Source organism: Myotis daubentonii, chromosome 14 (genome assembly GCF_963259705.1).
Source record: "Myotis daubentonii chromosome 14, mMyoDau2.1, whole genome shotgun sequence".
NCBI classification, from domain to species: domain Eukaryota; kingdom Metazoa; phylum Chordata; class Mammalia; order Chiroptera; family Vespertilionidae; genus Myotis; species Myotis daubentonii.
Genome location: NC_081853.1, coordinates 59,396,915 through 59,414,310, shown reverse-complemented (window position 1 = coordinate 59,414,310; position 17,396 = coordinate 59,396,915). Strand labels below are relative to the sequence as shown.

The following is a 17,396-nucleotide window of genomic DNA, read 5'->3' as shown; positions in this document are numbered from 1 at the left end:
AGCGAAGGAGAATAGAGCGCGTCGATCGCTCAGGTTTTGCCTAAGCGCTAACCACAGCTCACTCCACGCCGGCCCCTTGGAATGCGCTGACCCAACCTTTGTGCACTTGTTCTGATTCTTCAAGGCTCCAAAGCCTTCAAGAAGCCTCATCTGACTCGCCACTCCGACCCCAGCCCAATAAGAGGTCTACCTCTCCCTTTGTGTCCACTACCAGTGGCTCTTGGGATGTCCGTGGGCCCCTAGACCCTTCTGTGTCCACTCTCAGCTCAGACAAAGCCTGCGCAATGCAGGGCTTGCCTGGATGGCAATTTCCCTTCGGGCTCATGGGTGGTCCTCTCCCATCTCTCCAACACCCCTGGAGCAAAAGTACCCGGGGTCAGACCACCTACCCTGGAGAAGAGCAATCCCCAGCCTGGGCCCAGTGGGCCCCAAGGAACCCCTAGAGCTTAGTTCCCCGGAACTAAGGGGAGAGTTGGTTTGGCCTCGACTGCACCAGGTGGCCACCAGGGCACTGCTCCCTAGCAGGCTCTTCCCTGCATTGATCAGTATGCCTGACCACCGAGACCCCTTTGGCTGAAGCGAAGATCTGACATGTTGGGGTCCTCAGAACTCCATCTCCTCCCACCTGAGAAGACAAATGCCCCTTTGCCACAGACCCCGGGTCTTTGGGCTCCCTAACTCCTGCATCAGGTGGGTGCCTGGCATGCAGGTAGCAGATACAGGAAATGTCCACGCAGTGGCAGGATGGACGGGCAGGAGAAAAGGCCAGTGTAGAGGGGCTGCCTACGAAGCCAAGAGGACAGAACAGGATGGGGATGGGGATGGGGATGGGGATGGGGATGGGGATGGGGATGGGGATGGGGAGTCTGTCTTCCCAAGGTCCAGGGGCTCCAGACTGGTCAAGTCCTCAACTGGTCAAGTCCTACACCCACTCTGGGCCCCACAAACTTCCCCCCAGCCCCAACAGAGGGCCTGGCCCCTCCTCAACACCAGAGGGCCCCCCTCAACTCCCAAGCCAGCTGGAAAGGCTGATGGAAAGAAGTCTAGGGGTGGAGGTGGCAGGGGCCCAGAAAGGAGTGAGTCAGGCCTCTTGGTCTTGTCCATGCTGCCCCTGGCTGCCCAGGTAGTCCTAACTTGGCCCCCTCGAGGCTTCAGTTTCTCCCCCTTGCCTCTAACCTCTTAAGGTGAAAGAATTCGAAATATGTGAAGCAAGCACTGAACCTGTGCTTCCACCAGCACATCTAGGAGGAGAGGACCCGCGGGATTGGCTAAATCTCCCAGGAATGTGCCCCACTGGTGAGGGAACTGCTCTTCCAGGGGGTCATTTCCGGCGTGTTCTGCTGCTCTCTGACCCCCACTCTGCTCCACCAACAGTCCACGCAAAAACGTGGCACTCAGGCCCGAGCCGGCTTGGCTCAGTCCGCGGACTGAAGGGTCCTGGGTTCAACTCCCCATCAGGGCACAGGCCCAGGTTGTGGGCTTGACCTCCAGTAGCGGGCGTGCAGGAGGCAGCCAGTCAATGATTCTCATTATTGATGTTTCTCTCCCTTCCTCTCTGAAATCAATTTTTAAAAATGGCGTGTGCTTGTTTGTTTGTTTGTTTGAAGTAGTCCTAGGTCTTCCTATAAAACGCCTAAAGCAGCTCCGGCACGTGGTCAGCTCTACAAGTGGTCGCCATGGTTATTGTTACAATTACTTGTTGAAGGGCACTGGGCGCTGCGCGCGGCCCGCAGCTCCTTCCCCGCACCCCGCAAGCCTTTCCTTTGCACACAGGGTGGCGAGCCCGGCCGGGCGGGCTGCATCCCGGGACAACTCGGGAACCCGGGACCCGACATTCACGGGGCTCTGGGGGAGCGCGGGCTGCGGGGGCGGGGCTGCGGGGCGCCCCCCGGGCCGCCCTGACCTCAGGCTCCTCCTCCCGCCCGCTCTCCGCCCCGTGCCCGGTCCCAGGAGGGGCGGGGCGGCGGTGGCGGCAGCCAAGTGCAGGAAGCGGGCGGAGGCCGGCGCGAGGAGGAGCGAGCAGATTTGAGCGGCTCGGCGGCGGGGCCAGGACGACTTACCCTGGGAGTTCCTCGCCGCTCCGCCCCGGAGTGACGCCCGCCGCCCATGGGCCTGGCCGAGGGCAACCGGCGGGCGGCGCGGAGGAGGTGGCGGCGGCAGGTGGCGCGCAGCAGGACCGGAGCCGGGCCGGGCCATGGCCGCCTCGGAGCGACTCTACGAGCTGTGGCTGCGGTACTACACGCAGGTGAGGCCGCCCGCCCCGCCCCGCGACCGCCGTCCCCAGATCCGCGCGCCCCGCACCTGCTACACCTGCGCCCGCGCCCGGAGGCACCCGGGCCGCGTAGATGCGCGCGCGCAGGGGGTGCCCGCGCTCCGCGCACACGCGTGCGCCTTACACCTGGGGACTGTCCTCGCGGGTGCGCACCTCAGAGATCCCCTGGAGGGTGGGGACCGCGCACCTCGGTCGAGCCGGGGGAGAAGGGCTCGGACCGCGGCCCGGCACTTCGCCCTTTTACAACTGGGGAAATTGAGGCCGGGAAACGAATCGGAAGGTTGGCGGGGTCGGGAGGAGCGGAGCGGCTGGGTTTGCCTTTGGCCTGGCCGCTCCTGTAGGTGTGGCCCCGTCGCTCTAGGGTCTGAGTGAGCTGGGGGTGTGCAGCCCGGGCGTCCCCACTACGGTGCGGTCCCGCTTGGACACCATTCCTTCGCCGGGGGTGGGCAGTGCTGGGCTCCTCGCGGGCCCCAGGCGGTCTCGCCCTACACGGGGTGGGGGGTGGGGGGGGGAGGCTGGACGGGGTCCAGGCAGAAGAAAAGATTCGCCTTAGATGCTGAGCGTGGGGGAAGGGGCTGAGCTCGGAGGGAAGCTTGAAAGGGATGGAGGGACCCCGTTCCTGCGGAGCTCCCCGTCTTGTGTCTTGGCTCCGAGGCCACCTCAGATGGCTTCAGAAGGTGAAGGCGGGGACCCACCCAGGCGTCCGACAGAGCTGAGAACCCGGTGTCCCCAAACTCTGTCTCGTCTACCCAGGCCCCCACTTTCCTTCTGCATCCCCAGCAGGGAGGACTCCCAGGATAATGCCCCCTCCCCTTGCCCAGCACCGGCCTCCCTCCCTGCACCTGCTTGGCATCTAGCTGCTGGCTCAGGTGTGCCCTGGGCACAATGGACTATTGTGCGCCCCTGATCTGGTCACTGGGGGAAGTTCCTGCTCAGATCAGCTGGCCCTCTGTGAAGAGGCTGTCCAGCCATCTCCCGGGACTACAGGCCGGCGTGGGGGCCCCAGGGACCTGGAATCCAGGCCACGGGGGCCACAGCTGCTGGAGTCCACTCCGGTGGCGAGAGGGCGAGGGCCCTGGCAGGAGGCAGCGTGTGGATGGGATCGAGTCCTTCTGTGGTGTGACCAGGCCAGGCTCTGCACACCTCTGAGCTTCCCTGTCTGGAAACGGGGCCCAGCCCTGGCCTCAGGAGCGGCCGGTACCCAGAGGGGTGGCCAGTAGGACTGGTCCAGGCCAGAGGAGGCTGCTGCTTCCCTGGCTGCACTGGGCTCCCTCACCCCAGCCCGTCTCCACCCCCAAGGGTTGGTCTCTGAAGGACACCTGGCCCTGGCCCTCATGCTCTCCTGCCCGTGGCCGTGGCAGGTTCTTGGTCCTCAGCGTCTCCTGTGACCAGGTGATGAAACTGAGGGGTGCTAACGGAGGGTCCTCAGGCTGGGTGGCCCCTGCTAAGGAGGATGCCTCCGCACCCCCCCCAGATGAGCTCAGCAAATGGTCAGCCCCCTGTTCCCTCAGGAGGTGTATCTGTGGGCCCCCCGCTCCCAGCTCCTCACCTCGCAGGGCAGGTCTGGGGCACACGCTGGCTGGTTGTGGCCTTGGAAGCCTGGACAGGCCGGGGGCAGCCTGGGCCTGGCAAACAAATCCAGGATGTGAGTGTGAACTGGGAGCCAGGCGGGGCCAGGCTGCCCCAGAGGAAGCCCGCACCGCCTTCCTGCCCACTTGGTGCTGCTCCTGCTCCCGGAACACTGTCCCCACCCAGCTGGCTCCGGGGAGGTGGCTGTGCCGCCTGGAGCCGGCCGGGCTAGGGACCCAGCGTGTGTGCTGGGGGGGGGGAGGGTAAGATGAGGTAAAGGGTTGAACTGATAAAGGTATGAATAGACCCCAGAGTTGGCCGGCCACCCAGCCAGGAGGCTCCCCCAGCACCTGCGCCCCTCCCTTTGGCAGTGAGAGCTGACATCAGCTGGCAAACCTGTTTCCCCAGTTGTGGGTCTTGGCCCCGCCCTGGGGAGCAACCCCTTTCTGCCCTTCCTCTCCCCTCACAGCTCCCAGGCCCAGACCCACCCATGCCCTCCCCCTGGGGCCCTGCTCAGCGCGGGGCCACCTGTGGGGGAGGGAGGGGGCTGTGGGTGCTCCTGCAGGAAGAAGCCGCATCATCAGTCTGAGGTCCCTCGGCCCCTGGTGGGGACACCAAGGCGGGGTCATACCAAGGTCAGCAAACAGTTTGGGGCGAGTCCCGGCCCGGCCTCCATCCTGTGTGTCACCTGTCCCATGGGCAGGGGCTGCACCCGCTGTGTTCTCCGAGGGACCTTCCCTTTCCCCAAACCAAGCCCGACCTCAGCCCAGGGGTCCCCGTGTTAACCCTCATGTACTTGCTACTCCGGGCTCCACAGCGCCTCACGTTTAGTAGGTGCTCCTTGAGTCCAGCTGAGTGGCTGGGCAGAGAGCCGCAGCAGTGACCAATCAGGGAAGCCGGGCGGGGGGGGGGGGGGAGCTGAGTTTGGGCCCTAAGGGCTTCAGGACCGGAAACAGCGGGAGCAAGAACAGGACGGTGGAGTGAGGGGGGCCTGGGGGCAGGTGGGGGGCTTACCTGGGGATCGCATGGGGAAGGGGCGAGAGGGGGAGGGGACAGCACCCAACAGGCTAGCAGTAGGGCAGCATGGAAAGTTTATGCAAAATAACATGCAAATGAGTAGCCCCTTTTCTGCTGGAGCAGGGATGTCCCCCAAAAGCTCCCCAGTGAAAATGAACATTGTGGGGGGAGGGGGCACCCCAGCTGAGGGGCACTCAAGGTCACAAAGGTCAGGATAGGACATACATTGAGGTTACAGGTGGGGAGCCCAGGTTGAACTCTCCAGTTTTGCCTTTGAGGACTCAGGTTCCAGGGAGGTCAGGTCAGAGGTGGATGGGCCTTGCTCTGCCCACCCCTCCCTGACTGGTGACCTCATGGAAACCTGGGAAGGCCCTCTGCCCGCTCTGGGACCTCAGCTGGGTCCTATGCTTTCCTGTGCCTCAGTTTACCGTCCTCCATTGCCAAGGCAACCCCAGGGGGTGGGGCTGAGGTGTTGGGGAGAGTAGCAGAACCCAGGGGCTGGTAATCCCTGGGGTTGTTATGGCAACTGGGGAGCTGATGTGGAATTGTGGGGTCCCCATGGAAACAGGGTCTGTTACTCTGGGGACCCTGGAAGGAAATTCCTGGTTTCCATAGTGACAGGACAAGGGTAAGATTAAGCCCCGGGTGGGGTGTTGTGGAGACCATCAGGTCCACCCCTTCCAAGATCCCCTCCCCAAGAAAAGGGGGGAAACGCCCCCCGCTGGGCCCTGGGACCACTCTGCTCCAGGTCCTTGCCCCTGGCAAAGCGCCCGTCTTCCTGCTTCATTCCTGGGTCCTGCAAGACTGACCTCCAGTCCTGGTGTCGTCAGAGCCACTCCCAGCCTGGCCTTGCCGTCCCCCTCCTCATGCTGAGGGGGAGGCCCCCGTCCCCACAGAGGTCGCCCTGATGAGGCCTGTCCCATATCTGCCTGCCTCTCCCCGGAGAGGGTGCTCACTACCACTCAGGCGGCTCTGACAGGAGCAGTCCCCGCTGTGGAGCTCCCATCTTCTCTCCCTCCGCTGCTCCCAGCTCTCTCCTGGGCCCACCAAGGTGCTCCGTTCCCCCACCTGGTTCAGCCAGCCGGGGAGGGCCCAGGAGACCGTGGCTCTGCCAGTGAGCCGAGGTCTGGCACTCGTCTGTCACTCATGGAAGGGGGTGGGGAGAAGACAAGCGTTGCCCTGGAAAGCTCACACCCCTGGCCTGGCCCGCGTGGCTCAGTGGTTGAGCATCCACCTATGAACCAGGAGGTTACACTTCCGTTCCCGATCGGGGCCCAGGCCCAGGTTGTGGGCTCCATCCCCAGTGTGGGCCGTGCAGGAGGCAGCCGATCCATGATTCTCTCTCATCACTGTTGTTCCTCTCTCTCGCCCTCTCCCTTCCTCTCTGAAGTCAGTATCTATATGAAAAAGCTCACAGCCTTGGATTTGGGGTGAGCGCCCACTGACCTGGCCACGCCTTGACGAGTGAAGCAAAGGGGTGCTTTCAAAGAGGCAGCTGAAGTGCAAAGAGACTAGTTCATGTTACGTAACAAGCTACCAAGTGGGAGAACCAGGTGTGGACTCCAGAACCCGTGCCCTCAACCCGCTCAATTTGGCAGCCCCAGCCTCTGCAGCACCAGAGGGGTGGGGCTGGGCAAGGTCCTGGCTCCGGCGGGAGCACCGAGGCAGAGGAAACATGGACAGCGAAGCATGTGCGGACCTGTGGGGACACTGAGGCAGGAGGCAGGGGTCATATGGTCAGCTGGGGCTGGCTGGCTAGCAAGCAGGAGTGCTCCTGGCCGAGAACTAAGGTCTGGCTTTCAGCATCCTCAAGGTGCAGCCAGACTGATGAGGTGTTCCCTCTGGGACCCCCCAGACAACCCCCTGCTGTGGGAAGAGTTCAAAAGAAATGGTCTGAGCGTCCTGGCTTGTCTGGGGTCTCAGGGTTGAGCATTTTGGGTTTTTTTGTTTGTTTGTTTTTTAAATATATATTTTATTGATTTTTTTACAGAGAGAAAGAGAGAGGGATAGAGAGTTAGAAACATCGACCAGCTGCCTCCTGCACACTCCCTACTGGGGATGTGCCCGGAACCAAGGTACATGCCCTTGACCGGAATCGAACCTGGGACCCTTGAGTCCGCAGGCCGACGCTCTATCCACCGAGCCAAACCGGTTAGGGCAGGGTTGAGCATTTTGGTGTCCCTGCTGCAGCGCGGGGAGAGGTCCCCAGAGGTACCTGACAAGGAGTGGCAGGGGTGCGGGCCTGCACCTTGGTGGCCCTAGCCCCTCTCTGAGTTGCTTCAGTTTACAAGAGGGTAAACTGAGGCCCGGACCTGTGACAAAATGCACACTGAAGGTGCCCAGCCACAGGGCAGAGGCCTCCACCTTGGTTTCTTAGGGGCCTGGCTCAGGCTGCTGGGGGCCGGCCCCCTTCCCTGGGGTTTATTCCGTCCTGGCCTCTGTGGTCTGAGGCGCACACGTGGCAAAAATTAGCCATCCGCCCAAAGGCAGCGCTAGACGTCCTTGCGTTGAGGTCCGTGGCCCCGGGGAGCGGCCGCGGCTGCTGGGTACGGCCTGCGATGTGTCCTTGCCCCTTCATCCTTCTCCAGTTAGTCCCCGGCCATCCGCTCTGCCCTGGGAAGGAAAGTTGTCTTCAGTGCTCAGCTGGCTGGGATGGGAGCTCCAGATGGGGCCAGCGCGGAGGGAGAGAAGGCAGGCTGAGGGCAGGACCAGCACAGGCCCCGGCCAGGACCCTCTCGGCTTCGAGCAGCGGTCGCCCACCGGTGGTCCGTGAGGTCCGAAAGGTTGGCGGCCGCTGGTTTAGGGCTCAGGGCAGATTAGAGCTGGGCTAGCGCTTACTCAGCTGTGCCCCCTGAGCAGAGGTCACAGGGCCGGGGCGGAGGCCAGGACACGGGAGGGGGTGGGGAGAACGGACGGATGAGTCCTCCTCACAGCCCCTGGGGCCCTGGACCCAGGTCAGGGAGCTCCGGGTGCCTTGATGAAGGGCACTAGGGCAGTAGGGTCAAAACCTGGGCCCGATAGGCCGGCCCTGACTCCAGCCCCCACCTCATGCCCTGGACCCAGGCATCGCGCCTCAGGCTCTGACCCAGAGCCGTGTGCCCCGCCCCTTCGTGTTCCAGGCCCCACCGCTGGTGCTGGGCCCCGGGTGCCCGGTCCCCCCACCCCACCCCCACCCCACATCCCTGCGGTCTGCCGGGAGGAAGCCGCCCTCCTCCCCCACCGTGACTCTGCGCTTCCTGCCCCAGCCGGGGCGGGAGGGGACGTTTCCCGTTCACACCCAAGGTTCCCTGGCGGCACCTAGACTTGGGCTCAGCCGCCGCCCCTGTACCCATGGAGCCGGCTCTGGGGCCTGGGGTCCAGGTAACCAGCAGGGTGGGCGGAGGTTCCCAGGGCCCGGAAGGACGTCCTGTCTGTATGGGACGTGCGTGTGCACGGGTCTGCCTGGCTGATCGTGCACATGCACCCTGGGATCTGCGGTCACGGAAGGCTTCCTGGAGGTGGTGGCTGCTGAGCTGGAAGAAGGTGGCAGGCGAGGGCTCAGCCCACGGCTTTGGGTCAGGCCTGGCTGGTGGGTGTGGGCCACAGCCATACCCCAGGCATGCACACACTTCAGCCCCTCCCCTGCCTCTGCCAGGCCTGCCTGGGTCCCCAAAGGCTAGGGAGGCGGGAACAAGAGACTGGAAAGCAGAGGGGCGGCCAGGGAGAGTTGTCAGTACGTACAGCCGTCTTCTGGTGCTGACCTTCCGACTTCCTGCCTCCCTCACGCCCAACCTGTCTGTCCCTCCCTCTCTCCACCCCCTCTGCTCTCCCTCTGCTCCCTCTACGCGTGCCCACCTCCGTTCACTCTCCCCTCTGTCTCTATCCCCTTGTGCCCCACGGCCACTGCACCCCTTCCGATCCCCCTCCCCGTCCCCTAACCTGCAGAAGGACCTGGGCTCCCTGCAGCAGTGGCTGAAGGCCTATGCGGGTGCCTTCGAGAGGAGCATCTCGCTGTCCTCACTGGAGCCACGCAGGTGAGGCCGGCTCTCACGGAGGGGGGAGGCCGCGGGGTCCGCAGCACCCCAGTGACCCCTCTCCCCGCAGGCCCGAGGAGGCCGGTGCCGAGGTGCCGCCCCTGCCGCCGGACGCGCCGCGTGTGCTGGCCGAGCAGCTGGACCAGGGGGACCTGGAGCAGACCCTGCTGCTGCTCAAGCTCTTCGTCGTCCTCTGCAGGTGGGTCCGCGGTCCTGCCCGCGGCGGGGGGCGCGATGGGGCGGGGCACCGGGACACCTGGCCTCTGCAGGTGGGTCCGCGGTCCTGCCCGCGGCGGGGGTCGCGATGGGGCCGGGGCACCGGGACACCTGTGGCCTCTGCCATCGTCCACTCCCCAGGAACCTGGAGAACCTGGAGGCCGGCTGGGGGCAGGTGCTGGTGCCCCGCGTACTGGCACTGCTGACCCGGATGGTGGCCAAGGTGAGTGGGCTCCCCCTGGGGGCGGGACAGGTGAAAGCCACCACCCAGCTGACCCCCTCCACCTGCTCCGCACACCCACAGCTGAAAGGGCGCTCGCCGCTGCCGGAGGGCCCTGGCCCGGAGCTGGAGGAGGTGGTGGCCCTGCACGCCCTCCTCCTCTGTGAGGGCCTCTTTGACCCCTACCAGACCTGGCGGCGCCAGCACCGCGGGTGAGAGCTGGCCACCCACCCACCAGGACCCGAGGGGCTGGGGGAGGGTGCGGGTGGCATGGGGGCTGTGGCCAAGGTGTGGAGGTGGGAGGGGCTGTGTCCTGGCTGGCACGAGGTGAGGGGTGGGGAGGGGAGGGGGGCATGACCCAGGAGGGGTGAAGCGCCCAGCCTCACCCGGCCCCCTGCCCCCCATCGCCACCCCAGGGAAGTCATCAGCGCCAAGGAGAAGAGCAAGTACAAGCTCCCCCCTGCTGCTTTGCCTGCTGAATTTGGAGCCTTCTTCGCAGGTCAGGCCCCGCCCCTGCCCTGCTTGGTCCCGCCCCCAAGCCTGTCCCTCCTGACGGACCCTGGACAGGACCAGCTTGGCCTTGGCTGCCGTGGGCGGGGGAGCTCTGCCCGATGGAGGGCTTCGGGGCAGAGAGGAGAGAAAGGGCAAGCCTGGGAGAGAGGAGTCATTTCTGGGCTGCAGAGAAGGCCTGGCATCAGGCGGGGACACTGGTTTCCCTTCCCCCTTCCCTCCCATCTCCTGGGTCCCCCCAACCACCTGGACCCCACTCTGACCTGGACCACCCTAAAACCATCCCTGGTCCAGTCCCTTTGTCCCCGGAGCCTCCACCTGGTTGGCACCCTCCTCAGGACAACGTCCACACTAGCTGTTACCTCCACATCCTCCTCCCTCCGTCCTGGAGGAGCTGACCCCCCAGAATGGCCACCTGCTCTCCCTGGGGAACCCCTTCTCCTGGGTCCCCTCTTCTGTCATCAGAGAGACTGGCCAGTGCTGTAGGTGCCGCGGGATGGGGGCAGGGAGCTGCAGGAGGGGGCAGGGAGCTTGGGAGGGTGTTTTCTGTTGGGATAGAAAGTATGTCCTTGCCCTAGCCAGTGTAGCTCAGTGGATAGAGCGCTGGCCTGCGGACCGAGGGTCCCGGGTTCGATTCCGGTCAAGGGCACGTACCTGGGTTGCAGGCTCCTCCCCAGCCTGGGCCCTGGTCGTGGCTTGTGCAGGAGGCAGCCCATCGCTGTGTCTCTCTCACGTCGATGTGTCTCTCTGTCTCTCCCTCTCTCTCTCTCTCTCTCTCTCTCTCTCTAAAATCAATGTCCTCCCGTGAGGACTAAAGGAGAAGGCACGTCCTTGTCTCTGATGTCCCTGGAGCTGCCGGCCGGGGCCCGGGGCAGGGACGCAGCTCCAGGAGGGAAGGCACCCGGGAGCTCCCTGCCTCCCTCCCTGCCCGAGTTCCCTCCTCAGAACAGAGCCAAGTCCCTGCCCCAGACGTGGCCTGACCCCTCAGGGTCAAGCCCTGCTCCCCCACGGCCTTCCGTCCAGCCCCACGGCTCCCTGCACCCCAGCCAGGCCCTGTCCTCTCATTCCTAGAGGCCACTAGGCAGCACCTGCAGGCCTTTGGCCGGTTTCCTCTCCCTGCAAGGCCACCTGCGCTCCAGGCCTCAGCTCTAAAGCCCTGTCCCCCACCCGGCCTCCCACCCCCTCCCGCCCGAATCAGGCCCGCCCTGCTCTTGCTCCTCCACCCCCCACGCCACCCTGTGACCCAGGCCGGGCCTTTCTGCTCTCTGGTTTCAGTCTGTGGCCTGGCATCCTGTCCATCCAACGCCGTGAAAGCCCCTAGAAGTCCCGGCGGGGGCGGGGGCGGAGTGAGGGCATCCACACGCTAGACACAGGCAGCCCCTCCCCCACAGGTCACAGGGGGAAGCACCAACTGTCAGGGCAGAGGGACCAGGAGATCTGCATCTGAGGGACTAAACCCTGGGTCTCCATGGGGACGCGGGAGGGGTGCTCACACAGGGGCTGAGGGTCTAGGGGGCTGGCTCGGCTCGCGGGGTCCTGTTCCTTTTTGAGCTCCCCAGAAAGGGCTGTGTCCCCCTCAGGCCCCTTGGTGGAGAAGCATGGCTTTTAAGACCCCTCAGCTCAGAACCAGGTCTCCTCCCTCAGCCCCCACCCCGGCTCCCACCTGTTCGTAGACCCTGAAGACGCCCAGCCCTGCAAGCTGGGTGACCCTGTCCTGCTCCCCTCTCCCCCGCCTCCAGAGAGCCTGCAGGAGGCAGAGCGCTTGCCTCCCACGCTGCTGCTGCGGCTCGTCCACCTCTTTGGGGCCGTCCTGGCAGGAGGGAAGGTAGGCTGGGCGGACCCCGCGGCCAGAGGGTGGCTGTCTCGGGGTCGCCGCTGGAGGAGCCCTTGCCCATTGCCCGTCTCCGTCCTGACCCGCAGGAGAACGGGCAGCTGGCCCTGAGCGCCGGCTCCGTGCAGGGCCTGCTGGGCGTGGTGCGGGGCTGGGGCCGCGGGCCGGCCCAGGACCCCCTCCTCGTGGCACTGGCGCTGGAGGCCCTGGTGGGCGCCGTCCACGTCCTGCATGCCAGCCGCACGCCCCACCGAGGTCCAGAGCTCCACACCCTGCTCGAGGGCTACTTCCGCGTCCTGAACGCCGACTGGCCGGCCGGGCCCAGCCCGGGCCCTGAAGAGGCCCTGATCAGCCGGCGAGTCAGCATGCTGGGTGGGCCTGGGCCCGGGCTCGGGAGGTGGCCCGGGCAGGCTGGGCCGGGCAGGACGGGGAGGCGGGGCTCAGGCTGCGGCGGGCGCTGCTGGGAGGGGTGGGCAGGGCTGACCCGTGGCCCCTCCACAGACGCCATCCCCATGATGCTGGCCTGCGAGGACCGGCCAGTGCTGCAGGCCACCTTCCTCAGCAACAACTGCTTCGAGCACCTCATCCGCCTCATCCAGAACAGCAAGGTGGGCGGCCGGGCAGGGGCGCGGGGCCTGGAAGCGGAGGGGGAGCCACGTGTGGGTCTCCAGATGCCACCGAGCACACCTGGCCGCACCGGCTGGAGGGACGAGCTGGTGTGATGCCTGCAGCGCAGTAGGGGCCTGCAGCTGAGGATGGCTCTGTACCCACAGGAGGGGGTGCTGTGGAAGGACAGGAGCTGCCCTGGCCCCCGTTTTCCCTTTCCCCAGCCCCAGGTCCGGGGCAGGAGGACGGTCGACGGTTTGGATGCAGTGCCTGCTCCTGTCCATTTAGCCGCCCGACTGTTCCTCTGAGCAGGGCATGGGGCGCAGCTTCCCTCCCCTTCTCTAGGGCCTGGGGGGCGCTCAGCCTGGGCTCAGGGCGCATCCTTCCCTCTAGCGCAAGCCCCGGCAGCTGCCACAGGCCCTGCTCTAACCCTGCGCCTCCCTCATCTCCCTTCTCTCTCCTCTGCTCCTCCACCCCGTGCCCTCCCCCTTCCCCACAGCTATACCTGCAGGCCCGGGCGCCCCCTGAGGGGGACAGTGACCTGGCTACCCGGTTACTGACCGAGCCCGATGTCCAGAAGGTACCGCCCCGGGGCTGACCCGCTCAGGCACGCGCCTCCCTGGGCACCCACCCCCGGGCTCCTCAGCCCTTCCTGCCCTCTGCGGGGGGTGAGCCGACAGGAGGAGGCCTGGCAGCGGGGCTGGGTGTCCCGGGCTGTCTCACCTTCTTGCCACGTCCCTGTCTAAGGGGACAGGGCAGGGGTGCCCTGGGTCCTGCCTAGTATTGCTTCTGGGCGCTGGGGTTTGGCTGTGCCAAGCCAGAGGGAACCTTCGAAACCCAGCCACCTACACCCATTCCCCAGAGGGACACAGAGCCCAGTAGATGTGCAGGGATTTGGCTGGTCGTTCCCGGAGAGGGAGGTCCCCCACGTGGGGCCACTTCTCTCCATGGATCCTTGCACCTGCTCTGGGAAGGTCGCTGGGAGCCCCCCTTCTGCCACCCCCTCCTGAGGTGCCCCCCACCTGCCTCACCTGGCACCGGGGCCAGGAAGCTCAGGGTATCAGGGGCTCCACATGGGGCGCCCTCTGGTGGCTCAGTGCCTGGGCTCCAGCCTCCAGGGCCCCTCCCGAGGCAGCCCCATGTGTCTGTGGCCTCGGCTGCACCCTGAGGGCCTGCATGTCCGTTCATCGGCGAGGCAGGCGAGGCCCTGGTCGCTATAGATGAGGAAACAGCCCGCAGAGGGTCAGAGGTGCCCGGGTCACTAGGAGGATCAGGCAGAGCTGGTGGCACCTGCTGGCCACGTCCCCAGCCCTCCTGCCCCCGCCCCTCAGGCTAGGGCAGGGCGAGTGAGCAGCACGCCTCGGCTCTCGGGTCAGCAGGGTGAGCCTCAGTGTCCCCACGTGGACCTAGCGGGCAGGGGCAGGGGCAGACTCCAAGGTCTCGAAGGTTCTTCTGGTTCTAACATTCTGTGATGATTGCCCTCCATTCCCCGGCCCCCTGTCAATCATCCTGGGTGGTGGGCACTTGCTGGCCTGCCTGCACGTGTGTCTGGCGTGGGTGGGAATGGGTGGGCTGCGGCCCATAAGCTTCCCAGCCTTGGCGCCTTCCCTGGCCTCTTGGTCAGAGTGGCTCTTGCCAAGCGGCTCAGAGAGGGCCCTGGGGTCCGGGGGAGGGGCACCGCAGTTCGGCGAGGAGTAGAGGGCCCAGGGCCCCCAGCCCACTCAGCCGCCGGCCCTGGGGCACCCGCTCCTGGCCCTGCACCCCTCGTACTGCAGGGCGCTGCCAGCTGCAGTGCCCGGCTCCTGACTGCCCTCCCCTCCAGGTGCTGGACAAGGACACAGACGCCATTGCCGTCCACGTGGTCAAGGTGCTGACCTGCGTCATGAGTGGCTCCCCCTCAGCCAAGGTGAGGTCGCTGCCACCGCCGCCCGCAGCAGGGTGGTGGGCGGGAGGGAAACTCACCCCAGGGCCCCAGAGCTGGCAGGGGGATGGGGGTGTGGGGGACCCAGAGAGGTGCCGCTCAGGCCCCTGGGCGGGCAGGTCACCAGTCAGCCCTGGAGCTGGTGTCCTGGGTCGGGGCAGCCTGGGGGATGGACGCGTGGGCTGACCCCACCCGCAGCCTGCTGTGTGGACCCCCCCCCCCCCCCAGGAGGTGTTCAAGGAGCGCATCGGCTACCCTCACCTGCACGAGGTTCTGCAGAGCCACGGCCCCCCCACCCACCGGCTGCTGCAGGAGCTGCTCAACATGGTGAGGGTGCAGCGGCCGGGCAGCCCGGACGGGGGCGGGGCCTCCGGGGAGGGCCGCTCTCCACCTGGGGGGCTGTGACCATGGCCAGCACATCCTGTGCCTGTGGCTCACCACGTGTCACTGGGGTGAGGCTGCAGGGGCCCGAAGCTGCTGCCTGTTAGCAAGTCCCAGGATTCTCCTGGGGTTTAGGCCGACCCAGACCGAGCCGCGGTTCCGAGCGGGGTTAACGGGTCGGAGGACTGTCGTGGGGACTGAGGGTCGTCCCTGAGCCTCGGCCACAACCTGGGGGCTGAGGGGGAGCGCATGCTGCTTTCCCAGGTTCGGGGCAAGTGCACAAGAGAGGAAGGTGGCAGGTTAGCTGCTCCGGGCCGCGTGCCCAGGGGCTAGGACCTCTCTCCCCCCACAGGCTGTGGAGGGCGACCACAGCACGTGCCCGCCGCCGCCCGTCCGCAACGAGCAGCCGGTGCTGGTGCTGATGCGCTGGCTGCCGGCGCTGCCCACGGCCGAGCTGCGGCTCTTCCTGGCCCAGCGCCTGTGGCGGCTCTGTGACAGCTGCCCCGCCAGCCGCGCCACCTGCGTGCAGGCCGGGCTGGTGAGCTGCCTGCTGGAGACGCTCGGCACGGGGGTGGCCCTGGGGACCCGCTGCCGGGAGCCGCTGCTGGCGCTGCTGCAAGCCCTGGGCCGCGTGTCCCTGAGGCCCCTGGAGCTGCGTCGCCTGCTTCGCCCGCCGCCCGGGCTGGACTCGGGGCCGGGAGGGGCCGAGGCCGCGAGTGCCCGCCACGCGGGCGCCGTCATCCGCGCGCTGTCAGGCATGGCCCGGCACCGGGGCCCTGCGCGAGCCCTACACTACTTTGACCTCACGCCCGGCATGGCGGGCATCATGGTGCCCCCCGTGCAGCGCTGGCCGGGGACCGGCTTCACCTTCCACGCCTGGCTCTGCCTGCACCCGCTGGCTGCCGCCCCGGCCCCGGCCCCCGCCCGGCGGCTCCAGCGAAAGCAGCTGTACAGGTGGGTGCGTGCCCGGGACCGGGGCGGAGTGCCAGGGTGCACGGAGGACCAGCAGGCCTAACTGGCTTAGCCTGTCCCCAGCTTCTTCACCAGCAGTGGCTCAGGGTTCGAGGCCTTCGTCACGGCGGCCGGGACCCTGGTGGTGGCCGTGTGCACCCGGAAGGAGTACCTGACCGTGAGCTTGCCCGAGGTGTCCTTTGCTGACTCTGCCTGGGTGAGCCTCCATCCGTGTGTGTGTGGGGGGGGGGGGGGGGCATCCTCGTGTGGCCGGGCGGGGGGTCCCCAAGCCCAGGGGGTCCCTACCCCCCGCCTGCCGCCTGATGCCGCGCTTCCGTCCCAGCACTGTGTGGCCGTCGTCCATGTGCCCGGCGGGCTCTTCAGCCAGAACCTGGTGCACATCTACAAGGACGGCCACCTGGTCAAGACAGCGCCCCTCCGCTGCCCCTCCCTCACCGAGGTGCACCGGGCAGGGTTTAGGGAGGCTTTGGGTGTCTGGGGGGACCTGGACAGGGCGGGGTCTGGAGCCTCGGGGGTCTGTGCAGCCCTGGGGGCCACTGTGCAACGCCAGATGCTGGTGGACCCCAGGCTTGGCTGTGAGCTGACCCCCCCTTCCCCCCCCCCCCCCCGGCCCGCAGCCCTTCTCTTCCTGCTGCATCGGCTCCGCTGGCCACCGCACGACAACCACCACCACAGGGCTGCCGGCGCCAGCGGCCCCCACCGCCCTCGCCCCCACTCACCCCTCCCTCACCCGCTCGCAGTCCGTCCCGGCCACCGCAGGGCTGGGCTGGGGGTCTGGGCTGGGGGCCCCCTCCCAGGAGGGCAGCATCAGCTCCACCCTGGCAGGCACCCAGGACACGCGCTGGGGCAGCCCCACCTCCCTGGAGGGTGAGCTGGGGGCCGTGGCCATCTTCCATGAAGCGCTGCCCACGGCAACCCTGCAGGCCCTGTGCAACCTGGGTACGCATCCCCCCGCCCCCCCCCCCGGCCCCGGCCGCCCCCCCCCCCGCCCAGGGTCCCCAGACCGGGTGGTCGGAGTCTTAAAGTGCCCAGGCTGGAAAGTGGGGGTCTCCGGGGAGAAGGCGTCCCTGGAAGTCCTCTGGTCGGGGCTCTGGATGGGGCTTGGCCGGAGGGGCAGCCGGGTCTGAAGGCCCCGCCGACTCACCCGCAGGGCCCAACGAGACAGCACCCTTCAAGCCCGAGGGCGACCTGCATGAACTCAGCGCCAAGCTGCTCCTCCATTACTCACCTCAGGTACTGGGGGGAGGGGCTCACCCCGTTACCTCCCCCGCCCCCCGGCACCCCACTGTCTGCCACCCCCTCCACCTGACCCTGACTGCCCGCTTGTCCTGCCCACAGGCCTGTAAGAACAACATCTGCCTGGACCTGTCCCCTGGGCACGGGCTGGACGGCCGCCTGACAGGCCACAGGGTGGAGACCTGGGACGTGAAGGTGCGTGTACACGCGGGCGGTGCGTGCAGAGAGCGTGAGCGTGGGCACGTGTGCGTGCAGGGTGGGCTGGGGAGAGGCGCGGTGCCCTGGGAGGCCTTTAGGAGACCTGGGTTCGAGAGCAAAACTTCCCTGGCCCAAGCACCCAGACCAGGCACGATGGGGTGGCCTGGCCAGGGAAGGGCTGGGAGCTGCCTCTCACAGCCGCCCCGCCCCCCAGGACGTGGTGACCTGTGTGGGAGGCATGGGTGCCCTGCTGCCCCTCCTGGAGCGAGTGGCTGCCCAGCCCCAAGAGGCCGAGGCAGGTCCAGCCGAGACGCATGACCTGGTGGGGCCCGAGCTGACCTCTAGCCACAACACCCAGGGCCTGGCCCTTCCTCTAGGCAAGTCCCCAGGTAAGTGTCCCGGGTGCCCGGGCTGAGGGAGGGAAGGTTGGGGGC

At 66.8% G+C, this 17,396-nt stretch overlaps 1 protein-coding gene across 4 annotated transcripts in view; it reads left to right on the top strand.

The window, feature by feature from the left end:
• Nucleotides 1–1,965: 1,965 nt before the first annotated feature.
• NBEAL2 (neurobeachin like 2) overlaps nt 1,966–17,396 on the top strand; it is a 27,427-nt gene continuing 11,996 nt past the window's right edge. The window contains exons 1-19 of one of the 4 annotated variants that reach the window (XM_059664942.1): nt 1,966–2,245; nt 8,783–8,871; nt 8,942–9,070; nt 9,229–9,310; nt 9,392–9,519; nt 9,724–9,806; nt 11,557–11,642; nt 11,738–12,020; nt 12,150–12,256; nt 12,754–12,834; nt 14,077–14,160; nt 14,404–14,502; nt 14,909–15,510; nt 15,592–15,724; nt 15,851–15,967; nt 16,146–16,467; nt 16,679–16,761; nt 16,867–16,959; nt 17,177–17,351. In XM_059664942.1, coding sequence (XP_059520925.1) covers nt 2,195–2,245; nt 8,783–8,871; nt 8,942–9,070; nt 9,229–9,310; nt 9,392–9,519; nt 9,724–9,806; nt 11,557–11,642; nt 11,738–12,020; nt 12,150–12,256; nt 12,754–12,834; nt 14,077–14,160; nt 14,404–14,502; nt 14,909–15,510; nt 15,592–15,724; nt 15,851–15,967; nt 16,146–16,467; nt 16,679–16,761; nt 16,867–16,959; nt 17,177–17,351 — 2,827 coding nt within the window. In that variant the 5' untranslated portion in view covers nt 1,966–2,194. Of the gene's footprint in view, nt 2,246–8,173; nt 8,219–8,782; nt 8,872–8,941; nt 9,071–9,228; nt 9,311–9,391; nt 9,520–9,723; nt 9,807–11,556; nt 11,643–11,737; nt 12,021–12,149; nt 12,257–12,753; nt 12,835–14,076; nt 14,161–14,403; nt 14,503–14,908; nt 15,511–15,591; nt 15,725–15,850; nt 15,968–16,145; nt 16,468–16,678; nt 16,762–16,866; nt 16,960–17,176; nt 17,352–17,396 lie in introns of those variants that run through there. The other 3 variants (XM_059664943.1, XM_059664944.1, XM_059664945.1) reach the window with 3 other exon arrangements.